This window comes from Candoia aspera, chromosome 16 (assembly GCF_035149785.1).
Source record: "Candoia aspera isolate rCanAsp1 chromosome 16, rCanAsp1.hap2, whole genome shotgun sequence".
Lineage (NCBI taxonomy): Eukaryota > Metazoa > Chordata > Lepidosauria > Squamata > Boidae > Candoia > Candoia aspera.
The window spans coordinates 2,152,228-2,165,403 of NC_086168.1; the positions used below are offsets into that span (position 1 = coordinate 2,152,228).

The 13,176-nt window shown below is 46.4% G+C and overlaps 1 protein-coding gene across 1 annotated transcript in view; it reads right to left on the reverse strand.

Annotated features, from left to right (window-relative positions):
• GPSM1 (G protein signaling modulator 1) overlaps window positions 1-13,176 on the reverse strand; it is an 87,540-nt gene that overhangs the window by 31,029 nt on the left and 43,335 nt on the right. The window contains exons 10-11 of the mRNA XM_063316219.1: window positions 5,954-6,024; window positions 4,204-4,371 (exon numbers count right to left, since the gene is read on the reverse strand). Of these exons, the coding sequence (XP_063172289.1) occupies window positions 4,204-4,371; window positions 5,954-6,024 (239 nt within the window). The remainder of the gene's footprint in view (window positions 1-4,203; window positions 4,372-5,953; window positions 6,025-13,176) is intronic.

Here is a 13,176-nt window from a genome sequence, read left to right on the forward strand (position 1 = left end):
GTGCTTCAAGCTCACATCCATCATGCAGCACAAACTGTACTAGTTGGCTGGGGCTTAGGATGGTGGGGATGACGGATGCCGTGTGAAATAAACCCATCTGCGCACTTAACAATTGCAGAGATGGCATTTGAAGTGGGAATTGCAGGGACTGAACTGGACTGGAACCTCCTGGGGAAGGCAGGCAGACTGTAGTCTTTTCTGCACCAAGCCTGGGCCCCCTGTGCTCCCTCCCCCTCCAGGCTGGATTTGGGCAAAAGAGTTACAGGCAGTCCTCGACCTATGACCATTTGTTTAGCGACCGTTTGAAGTTACAATGGTGCTGGAAAAAGTGACTTATGATCGGTCCTCACACTTATGACCATAACAGTGTACCCATGGTCACATGATCAAAATTCGGGCGCTTGGCAACCAGCATGTATTTACGACAGTTGCAGCATCCTGGGGTCACATGATTGCCATTTGTGGCCTTCCCAGCTGTCTTCCAACAAGCAAAATCAATGGAGAACTGCGTGATTCACTTAACGACTGGTGATTCGCTTAACAACCACCGCAAAAATGTTGTAAAATCAGGTGTGATCACACTTAATGACCGCACCACTTAACAATGAATTTTAGGGTCCCTACTGTAATCATAAGTCGAGGACTACTAATCCTACCTGTCATGCAATAGCCTTGATCTGGATTCAGCCCCGACAATGCAATTTAAAAACCATCCATGCAATCTAAACTAAGTGGACAAACAGCATCCTGGCTAAAATTGCTTTTCTAGAATCAATACAGTTGGCTGATTCAGAGCCCCTGGTTTTTAGCAGGGTCTTGGCATAAAAGATCTCTCTTATTCCAGCCTCTAAATGGACTCTAGGAAACTGTAAACCACAAGCTCTCTGTTGGGGATCATTAAGAAAGGAATCAAACTATAGAACCTGTGCACAAACCTAGAGTTTGAACCCTCTGTGCCACTCTGCAGGAAACACCAGGCAGGAGGTGTTTTATTTTTTTTTAAGTTGCAATGAAATACACATTGGTGTACTTCAAAAAACACTATAAAGCTGGGAAATGTAATGGCATGTCTGAAAGACCTTGGGAGACAGGTGAAGAGACACTGCCAAGGAATGGCCAAAGAAGAGACAGCTGAGCCCACAGCTTGACAGTGGGTGGGGCAAGAGGCTCAGAAGGGACCCTCCCTAGTTTCTCGGGCTGTAAAGGAGATGGGGGGTGGGTGGGGGAATGTACTTCCAGACTTGGAAGATTCTGTTAACGTAGCCTTACAATGAAGTGGATTAGCTCATCTGGTTGTGTCTCCTGTCTGGTTAACCTGGTGAGGCCGACAGGAAAAGAGCAGAAAAGAACAGAAAGAGCAGAAAAATCATTAAAGGAGTCTAATCCCTTTTAGGGAAGGTTTTTCAAAGGTAGGAGATTAAAAAGTAAGTAAGGGTAGGCATGGTGCAAAGAAAGCTTTCCTCCGCCTGCTATGCCATCCCCCAAACTCCCTAACCAACGTGAACTTTAACTAATTTAGCACATGGCACGAATGGCGCAGGTCTTCAAGGAAACGGTCAAACGTGTTGGGTGAACCCAGCCAAAAGTGTTATGTCCACCCTCAGATTGACCACCAGAGCAGAATGCAAAATTCAACAGTCCTTGGACTAATGCTGAAGATTCTTCCTTAAGGACGATTAGTCCAGATGTTCAAATCGATCATTTTGCATTAATTTCTCAGCACTGCCACCAGCCAAGTGCCTCGTTAATGAAGCTGACAATTAAAAGTCACCTAACTAAAGGAACCTTGGTCAGTCAAGCACATAGTCCAGGGATTAAATGAAGAGTGTACCGAAGGAGAAAAACTTATGCACACGTAGCGATGAGGGCCTACGTAGGTACAGACATATTCCTTAGAAAAAGAATTTCCTTCTGCTCAAGAAAGACCGTCTCCTTTAAGATGTTTAGGTGGAAGGAACCTCGGAGGTCATCTATACCAGTGTTTCTCAACCTTGGCTATTTTAAGATGTGTGGACTTCAACTCCCAGAAGCAGCATGATGGCTGGGGAATTCTGGGAGCTGAATTCGACACACCTTAAAATGACTAAGGTCGAGAAACACTGGTCTATACCATCCCCTGCCAAGGAGTGAAATCAACTCGTACAGCTTCCGCCACAGACCCAGCTTCCAATTTCCAATGAAGTTTCATGACCAAAAGAGATGATATCATTGCGACATCCTCCCTAATACTTCTCTAAACCTTTTCCTTTGATACTGGAATGAAGGGGACAAGGCGTCCACAGCGCTTCATGGGATGGCAGGTATTTAAGGTGGTTAGAATTTCACCTCTTAGTCATCTCTCTGGGAGATGCAGCACAACCATTTATGCTCTCCGCCCAGAACGTAGACTCCTTTCCTGGCTAGCTTGTTCTTCCTTTGCTAGACTTGGCTCAGTGGTTCAAAACCTTTATCTCGCAGGGACTGGAGCGGGACGTAAGGACACGCTGAGCTTGGCCATCTTGGAGGTGCAGTCTCTCCTGTTCTTTTACGTCTCTCCCTGAGTGCCCTGTTGTGACCGGAGCCACAGCAGGCAGAAGCATACAGCTGACCTTGACCGACCACGAATGCTAAGCAGGTGGATGGGAGGCCACCAGGGATATAAACTAGACTTGGAAATCTTTTTTTAAAAAAATCCAGAAAGAATGCAATGGCAAAATACTTCCATGCTATCAGAGGATATCCATGTAGTGACCTGGCATCAAACTCCATTTGAGGAAAACACGACCTTTATATATGCTAGGGGTGCTAAATCTGAGCCTGCCAAGCTCTATTTGGTCTCCCCAAAGTCACCACTGAAGGGTAATTTTAGGATACGGACAATTATTAAAGCTACGGGGAATCACTGTGTTTAATTAATGCAGAAAAACGTCGTCATTCCCAATGTCTCACCTGCACAGCAGACCAACTGAGTTTCAAAAATAAGCCCTGATCGTTGTGTTTCCTACAAGGTTTTATTATTATTACTTTTCTTCTGCAGAGCAAAACTCCTGACCTTAATGGCAGTTTAGTGCTAACAGGACATAAAAATGGCTCAGAATCTAAACATATCAAGCTGCACGTCTGCAGATCGTCAGCCAACATGAATCTGGTTGTCCCATCTTTCCAGTGCCTATAAAAGGCCTTGGCCTAGAGACACTGGCTGACAACCAGGCTATTATCAATGTAAGTGCATTAAGAATTAAACACCTGTAATTTCTGCATGCTAAAAATCCAAGGCTTCTGCCAAAAAAAGGGTAAATTTGGTGATTAGCACAAATTTGCATTTTCAACTGCAGAATTTATTTTCTTTTCCATGCATATGGAAATGGGTTTGTTCATATAGTTTTGCTGTTCATTTGTTCATTTGTTTATTTATTATCTGCTCATTTATTCAGCTTCTGCTGGTTTTTGAGATCTAATCTGCACTCAAAAGAAAATGCCTTCCGCTTAAGCATAATATAGAACCCATCTGTTGAAATGTACACGTTGCTTTTTAAAGTTCACATCATTTTAGCACTGTTAATTCCCCCCATCCAAATTTTAATTAATGCAAACACATGCTTTAGCCTACATCTAAGAAACAAACTGCAGTAACCGTGCTCCTAAATCAAGATAAGAAATAAGCTCTTCACTGAAAATCAGACTGGCTTTTGCAAATAGCTTCAAGTAATTGCTCTGCTCAGATAGGCTCCCTTCCAGCCCATGCAGCTGGATGGCAGAAGATAACAAGCTGGACAAAGACCAAAATGTTGATGTTTGGAAGACCCACTCTAATTCCATGCGGAGTATCCAACCACAAGAGCAGCGATTTCTTAAAATGCTAGGGCCCACCAATTTAAAAACACTTCCTGCTTTTGTGTGTGTTCCTATGGAACTGAAACCTGGAAAGAAAAGCTTCTGAACTTTCTTCTCTATAAAGTGCAGTTCCGCTGCTCTATTTTTTGGCCCTGAGAAGGCAAGTGTGACTACGTGAGACCCTGGATTTTGTGTGTGGGTTTATGTTCATTTTGAAAGGGTTTTCCTTTTAGCACGTGATGTGTACAGATAAACCTTACTAATTATTTTCCTCTTGGCATATTCAAGGCCCTTCTAAATGAGTGAGAAAAGACAGGCAATCGGAAGAAGAGCTGAAACTACGGCACTGATTGGCACCAGGGAAACATTTTAGCTACTTTTTCTTCTTACCAGCTGAGATAACTGGACTTGGACATCGCTGGTTTCCAGAGGAGAGTCACTGCCACCCTCCAATCGCGACTGGTTTTCCTGGCATTTATGCGATCTGGCAGAGAGCGACAAGAAATCTTTCCCAGTTATCCCAAGGTTTCCCAAGTGATGGGTCTCTCCATTCTGATCCTGAAAAAAATATAAAGGAATTTAGGGACAATTCCCCAGGGCAAGGGGAAGGCCGCCCCGCAGTATCATCACTTCTCCTTTACGTGCCTGCATTGTGACACTGCTGTGGGGTTGGCATAGTGACTTAGTCGCACATGCTCAGACACTGCAGAGGCTCAGCTTGTTCCTTGCTTGCCCGCAAAAAAAAGGCCGGAAAGCCCGGCTGGCTTGGTTTTTGCTGGTAATCGTCAAATGTTGGTTGAGGGCAGACCGGCTGCAGCCTGCTGCTTCTGGCCGTTTCCAAGAAAACTTGGATAGTATAAAATGCAAAACTTGGGTAATATAAAATGCAAGTAATGCAAACAGTGGATGATGTTGATGGAAAAAGGAAGTAACTGTGCTCCAAGTCATGGCCAAGGATCTCCATTTCTACTCATCCCCGCCACAAAATAATTCCATAGGCTCCATTGCTACTCTCTTCAGCACACACGCAAGTTTTTACGACAAAGAGAATGGCTGTAGCTCCCTGAGAGGGCCCCGGCTTTGGTCTTTGGTCTGGGCAGCTTGAATCTGGATTCGTGCATGGAGCTGGGGTTGGACTGGATGCCCTCAAGGGTCCCTTCTAACTCCTGGAATCTGCAAGGAGAACACCAGTGACCCTGGAAGGAAGAGCCCATGTGCACAAATATTAAGATCCCCCCAAACGGATTGGCAGACAGAGTGTCCCAAGAGGAGCAGATATCCAAAGCAAGTATGGTCTGGTGGTGACGGCACCAGGCCAGAGACCAGGAGAGTGAGAGTTCTAGTCCCGACTTGGGCGTGAGAGCCGGCTGGGTGACCTTGGGCCAGTCGTTCTCTCTCAGCCCAACTCGCCTCACAGGGTGGTGGTTATGGGGAAAATGGGAGGAGGAAGGAGTATGACGTACGTTCCGAACTTGAGTTACTTACAAAAATAATAAAGATGGGATATATATATATATATGAATGAATGAATGAATGAATGAAAGTTTTGCTGGCGTTCCTTGGGGAGACCCCTCCATGCTTGGTCTAAGATGACATCGAAGCTGGTTCTGACTCCCTGCTCCCAGAACAACATAAGGTGAGAAGAACAACGGGGCACAAGTTGTCATTAAAAATGAATGAATCAGTGAAACCAGCTCTTAACCTTCCTGAAAAGGATCTCCTGCAAAGCAAGCCAGAACAAGCCACTGCTTATGACCCATCAGTCCTCCTCATGCTTAATCCTCTGGATTCTCACTGTACTAAGTGCTGAAGGCTCTCCTGTTACCCCCGCAGCTTGCTTTTAACTGACTCTTCAGCTTTTAGGGCAGCCTTCTCCAAATGTGGGCACTCTCCAGGTGTGTAAACTTCACTCCAGGATTCTCAGCAGCAGCCAAATACTTCGTGGGCAGTTTTGGAAGTTGAAGTCCACCCATTTCAAAGACGTCCTTCAACCTCCAGGATTCTCAGCAATAGCCAAATGCTGGCTGGAGAATTCTGGGAGTTGAAGTCCACCCATCCAGAAGACACCCAGCACTGGGAAAGCTGTATTAGAACAACAGGAATTATTGCCCCTGCACTACCAACCAGGGTCTCCATTTACCTTTTCAGATGGAAACCTCAGGAGCTCAAGACTGTTCATGCTGTTTGTCTGGGCCCACTTTGGTCTGGCTCCTGGAAGAGAAGCAGCTGTCACTGGTGAGAATTTCGAGACGGAGGAAACTGCAAATCAGGAAGACGTTCTTTCATTTTCACATATGACAATACACAGCACCGCAACAAAGCTTTCCAAGGTGGCTTGGGGTGCTCTAAATTTAAGCAAACTAAATCGTTAAGCTAAAAGGCAGCTAGCACAGGTAATATATCATCAATCCACTGGCAGAGAGAAAATAAATTAGGGAGTGCCTTTGCAGCAAAAACGTTAAGCTAGTAGAGCCGTGTTTCTCAGCCCTGGCAACTTTAAGATGGGTGAGCTTCAACCCCAAGAACTGCCCACGAAGTATTTCCCAGTCAGCACAGACAGCATACAGAGACACTAATAGAGTCCTAGGGCATTAAAAAGCCTGGGGCCCCAAAGATAGCAAAATAGACCTGATGGGAAAAAGCATTTCAGCACTTGGGGAGGTGCTTCAACTAAGGGCACACCCAGCAGCTGCCCCCTGCACCCAGTGGAGGAGAATGTCCAGGAAGGGGTCTCTAACGAGGAGCTATGGATTCAGAGACTGGCTATCAAATCTGCAAATGAGCCGAACCAAGGGAGGATCGCTATTACTCAGAAGAAACACTGAGAGATCAGAGAAATGAGTCGAGAGTAACAGAATGAAATTTAACCGTGATAAATGCAACAGTGTGCACTTCTGGCTTGGTTACCATACTTAGGGAAAAGATCTCAGTAGTGGACCACAAACCATACGAGCCAGCGTCGTGAAGTGGCAACAGAAAGGGCAAATCCAGTTTTCAGCTCTACTAACTGATGTCTAGCTTTCAAACGACAGGAAGTCATTGTCCGATATGATTCTGCAGTGGTCCCACCGTGGCTTACATCTGGTTCTATGTCCACACTTGGAGGAGGAGTCAGAAAGAATGAGAAAGGCCAGACAAGGGCATGGTGGTTAATCAGAAAAATGGAAATTTAAGTCCTATGAAAAGTGATTAAAGCAGAGAAAACTGAGGGGGATATAACTGCCCTTTTCAAACACCGGAAAGGACATCACATAGAGGAGGGCTCTCCCGTTCCAGAATGATTTCAGATAAAAAGACTGCAGCTATTTTTTAAAAACAATCACACAAACCAACAACAAATCCCAGGATCTTTTCCACAGAGCAGATGATTGTGATGCCCCAAGGCCAGGAAGAAAAGTCAATCTGGCTGGGAGATAAATAGAAATAGGCCAAGTGGTGGGTGCTGCCTGCGCTGGAAAAACGTTAGGAAATATTTATAGAACATGGTGATTGCTTGGAATCAACAGGCCACTATGGAACTAAGCTTTTACAATATCCAGAGACAATTATTCCCCTCTTGCTAGGGGACTGAACAGAACTACAACATTGCTGGGTAAGACCTTAGTCTGTTTCTGTGGCTTCTCATAGATCACCAATGCAAAGGTGTCTGCCTCAGATTCAGCGACGGTTTTGTGAATGGTCATTTCAATGGGCGACTATCACCGCCTGCACCCCCAACATCTATACATTTATTTATTTATTTTTCAAATTTTGCTGCCGCCCGTCTCCCCCAAAACAGGGACTCTGGGCGGTTTACAACAAAATTAGATGCATCTCATTTGATGCATCCAGCAAGGAATATTTCCCACCGTTCTCCCTTTTACAACTCCGTGGGTGTACATTCCCCTCTTTCAGGAGAACACCTTGCACCTGGATTCCCCCAACATGCTAAACCCTCAATCTAGATTAAAACAACTGCTATGTTCACCCAATATGTGAAATTCTGAAATCCATATGCTGTTACATCACGCCCTGATCGACACAACTCTTGATAATAGACAAGAAATAAAAGCTTCTGCCATAATAAAATGTGGCTCATTGTTTCTGCCATCAGACTGTGAGAATTTTGCTGTGTTTATTGTCTGCTGCTTTGTGATCCCTTCTGGAGGGAAAAGTCATGCAAATATTAAGCCTCTACGCTGGGACGAACAGGCCGAAGGGATTTGCTTTATAAGTCAGGTTAGATTGCAAACTGTTATTGTGTCAATGGATTGTCCAAGGGGCAAAGGTGGCTTAGGCTGGCACTGCAGAAATCAACTGGTGCCAAGAAACTGCCCATTTCCTCCCCAGATCAAGGGCACCTTCCTCTGCCAGTGCCAAGCAGGAGCTTGAAAGGAGATCTCCACAAACAAACTTGCCTATTTTTATTGGCAGAGCCGGTAATGGCACCTTGCTTCCGAGACAGCAAGGGAAGCGGGTTTTGACGAAATGAAGGCAGGCCGTTCCCAGGTGCCAAAACCCTTCTTAATAATGCGAGACGCCCAGGCCCTTCAGCCAAACCGGATCCCGTGAGAACAACCAGCATTTCTCTTTCACCAGGCAGGCACTGTAGGTCTTGACGCAATGCCACTCTCAGTGCCATCTTCTAACCTTTAATCAGTTCCTATACCAGCTGGAGCAAATCTGTCACTCATTCTTCCCATCATTGCTTCACACTCTCCCCTACAAACTGCTCTGCACTTACTCACAAAGCAAGCCTGCCATATTTTTATTTTTTGCTCTGCTTTACATGCCACTCCAATCCAACTCCTCATGCCTCCTGGATGCCCAGCGTGCCAGAGATGGGTTCTTCATCTCCAGCTGGATCCTTATGATAAATCTGCGAGATAAGCCAAGGAGAGTGACAGGGACCAGTCCAAGGTACCTTATTGATTTCCTAGGCTCATCTACATCTCTGAGATCTCCTGGTGGTCTCCCATCCTGCTACCATCAGGCCTGACTCTGACCCAGATGCTGCCACTGGCTGAGGCTAAATGTATAGAGCTGACCCACAAAATAAAGGAACCATAATAAGGAAGGTTAACGTCACTGTGCTGGCATTTTATCATTTCCGCCCCAGCTCTTGAGATTTCTAGCACAGCCTTTCTCTCTCGAAGCTTCCAGATGTGCTGGGACTTTGAAATTGCCTAATTCCCCAGTGCACAGCACAACCCAAAATACTTGTATTAAGAGCATGTAGCTCAGGGAGGAACGTGCCTCCCCCATCACAGATGTGTACCTAAAATTAGGAGCAGCGGTTCCCTAAACTCTGGAACTACCACCCACAAGACGTCTTGAGATGGAAACTTCCCCTTAGGAGGGCAGCTAGATGACCCCTTGCCAATGCTCCCTAAAATGACAATTTGACAGTTTTAGGGGTGTTAAGAGTATTTGCTTGGGGGAGAAAGGGGGAAAAAATTGGGAAGACTTTTTTAAAAAGCAGATTAAAACACAGCTCCAAACAACTTCTCCTGCTTCTGCCCCCACATAGCTCTCAGCCTGTTAAAACAGCTTGCCAGCGCAGCAATCCCATCGTTTTACAAACGGGAAACCGAGGCTGGCTGCATTAGATGCTGCTCGAGGCCACAAGAAGGATCCAGGCGGAGCCTTAAACCCAAATCTCATCTCCAAAATCTCAGCCCGGTTCCCTCTGGGCCAGATTCAGTCTCACCGTCAAGAAAACCCAAACCACAGCGCAGTTCTCTGCAAGCAGAAGCAACACATGCTCGGCCTGAATGTTACGTTTCCGCCCATCTTTGGGTCTAGCAACGCGGCGCATACTCACCTAACACCAGAAAGGCTGAGTTTCTTCAGTGCTGGGCGCCTTCCTAGCAGGCTCAGAAAGCGGCACTGGGCGCATTAGGAACAGCTGCTGATACTGCCTACCTCCAGACTATTTCTCTCTCTCCTTCAGTATCCCCCAAATTCAATTAAAAATGAATTCTATCCCTCCCTCCCCCTCCCAGATCAACAGCCTCCGACAGCATAGGATTCTGTAGCTAAGGAAAACAGGATCTCTGGAGATGTTCCTCCTCCTCCTTTGGTGCTCCGTTGCCCCCACATTGCTATTGCCATGTTTACCAACTGGCACTGCAAACAAGTGAAAATGAAAGGGGGGGGAACCCTCAGGGGCATTTCTAAATGCCCGCTCTCTCTCTTAAGGTTTGCCAAAGTCTCTAAACTAGGGCGTTGTAACTTTCAGGGCCAGGAGAGCAGACTGGAACGATTCATCCCTATGTTTAGAAAAGCTGACGACCGTTTGGGTGGGTTTGCAGATTTTTCAAACCAGAATCCTGCAAAGGTATATATTTGAAAGCTGCGTTTTCTTGCCACCTTGTTTCGTTCCCTCTCTCATTTCGTTTCAGCTCTCCCTTTTCATTTTCCCCCTCCTGCTAAGGTTGGAATTTATGTGTCAGACTTGAAGGAGGCAGAAATCAGGTGTGTCTGATTTGTTGACTTTGCTCAAGGAAGTTTTTAAAAATGTCATATCCACCGGCTAGGCTTCCTCTCTCAGTAAGAGTGAAGATTGAGAGACTGGACCTTGCAGGAAACCCGGGTTTCCAGGGGAGAGAATTTTGAGAGAGAATGAAAGTAAAAGGTTTATTTCCCCAAACTTTTCTGATATTTCCACCCCCCCCCCCACAGCATTCCTACTGTTGGAAAAGAGAGAGGGGAGAGAAAAGCTTTTATTATTCATCATTCATTTAAATTCTCTCCGAGTAGGAAGCAGAGATGGGGCCCTCAGAAAAGAGCTACGGCCACTCTTGCTGGCTCAAAGCCACCAGCTTTTCTCTCCTGACACAAAAGCTCCCTCTTGCCAGCTGCCTCCACTACCCCCCCTTCCCGTTAATTCCAATCCAGGAATGCAATTTCTCCTCCCAAACAGCAATAAAGAGCCCCCACCCCGCCCGCAATAATGTTGACCTTCAGCTGCACAAAATGCAGGCCTTGGCTTGGCCAGGTTCAGACAACTTGCTAGACTAGGGTTGGGCAGTCCGTTGCTGTGGGAATCCAAACGGCTGCCTTGGCTGTAGCGTGTGAACCAGAGCATCACACTGAAGCCACAATACAGTTCAACACAGTTTGGGCAGAGCAAAGTGAACCTCCGCACTGGGGCTTATTAATCCAGGTTTCCAACACGCTGTTGGAACCCCTGCAGTAATGCAAGGATTACTGACTATTTTTTAAAATTAATTTTTTATTAAAGAAGTTTTTTTGCAAAGAAAAAACAAAAGCAATTTATATATATTTTACTTGATTAAATTGATAACCACCAGGCTGCGCTTTTGTATCGGTTTCCTCCCTCTAGAATTTTAAAGTTGGAAGAGACTTCAAGGATCATCTTGGCTAGTGTTTTTCGACCTTGGCCACTTCAGGATGCGGGGACCTCAACTCTGGCTGGCTGGGGAGTTCTGGGAGTTGAAGCGTCAAGGTTGAGAAACACTGATCTAGTCCTACCCATTTAATAAATTAATTTTTAATAAATTAGTCCAACAAATGTAATAAATAAACAATCCCTCTGCAGAGTGCAGGAAAACCAGTGGCACCACCCACGGGAGGTGTCTGTCCATCCTTTTCTTCAAAACCTCCACTGATGGAGAATTTATTTGTTTATTTGTTTGTTTGTTTATTCGATTTCTATAGCCGCCCATCTCAACAAGTGACTTCTGCTGTACAGAATCCACCACCTCCGTAGGCTGACTGTTCCTCTGCCGTACGGTTCTTTCTCGCTGTACAGGAAGTTTTGCCTTAGATTTAAACAAACAAACAAAAAACCTAGACCGTTGCCACGCACACATGCTACCTCTGGTCTGGGTGCAAGATAATCCAACAGCGTGAAGCTAAGAGTCATTACTGGCCATGGGGGGAGCGGGGCTGAAGTCCCACCTCAGGCCGTAGGGATCATTCGGCGAACAGGCAGGCCCTGCCCCTTGGCAAGTCCTTCCTTACAGGGCTGCCATTGGAGTAAGTTACAGAAGACCCCACCCCCACCCCCCTGAAGTCTCTGGAAAAAGGTGGGATCGAAATGCAATCAAGGAAGAAAAGAAAGTAAGCAATCCCATGCAGATTATTCATCCTTCAAAAGAGATGACAATTTTAGGGATGTCGCAGGGCCCGGGAAGAAGAGGAGTCTGGCAGACTGCAATCTTTTCTCAAGTGGTTTGCAACCTTCCTTTCTTCCCTTCCATCTTGAAGGAAGCGATCTGGAAGGAATTTCTCCCTAGATTTTTTTTTCTCCTTTTTTTTTCCTCTTCTTTTCCCCCTTCCCACACAACGATTGCAATAAACCGTGCTTTGTTTAATGAGGTTTGGCTGCCAGACGGTCGCATATTGCTTTCCACCAGCCCTCCCCACTAGCCACTCGTTAGGTGTCAGGACTCGGTCCCCCAAATTTCCTAGCGACAAGGCCACTTCTGAGAACTCTTGAGCCAAAGTCCACCTCATTTGGAGAACACCAAGCTGTGGAGAGCTGCAAGAAGCCACAAACCCTGGTTTGCACACTTGCCATGACTCCGTTCACAATACCTTGCCAGGAATGCTGGCCTCGGTGAGGGTTCGCTCCCTTTGACAAGCAAGGAACTGCCTCACTTCCCAGCAAGCCCTGAAGAAGCAAGACAGGCGGCTTCCAGATGGCCCAAGGAACACCCCGGGGCTCGTCCAGAGGGCCTGGGCTCTTGCGGGCTGAGAAAACAGGCGGGCAGCAGTGAAAACACCAGCCGATGGACAAGTGTCCTGAAAAGACATCTGCAGAGGTGAACGTGGGAAGCCTCTTTCTTTTCCTCTCCCCACTTCAGCCAAACAGCTCTGTTAAGGTCTCAAGCAGAAAATCAACACTGGGGGTCAAGCAGTCTTGGAAATGTCATCCTGGGATTGGAAAGCTTGCCTGCCTATGAACCTCCAGGTTGTGACTTGATGTAGAGCAGAGAAGGGAGGAGGAGGAGGGGAGGAGGAGAAGAGGAGGAGATGAGGGGAAGGAGAAAAGTTGTTGTTGTTGTTGTTGTTGTCTTGGGGCTAGAAAGTCTCCAGCTGAAATTAAACTAGAAAAACAGAAGCCTCTTTCACCACGCAAGGAACTTTCCAAGAAATGGCAAGGTTGATCTGGACCCACCATTACCCAGAAATCTTATTTGGTCCCACAACTGCTTGCTCTACAGATCAGTCTCCCTTGCACAAGGCGGAGACCAACAGCTGGGACTACAAAAGCGTTCTTCTCTACCTTTCCTGGCCTGGATCTCCACACTTACGGGAACTCTCCTACGTCTGCTGCGCAAACGACTGTGTGCATCTGGAACTGAGCAACTCGTCGTACAGGCAGGAGGCCCATCAATCTTCCTCCAGCCACGG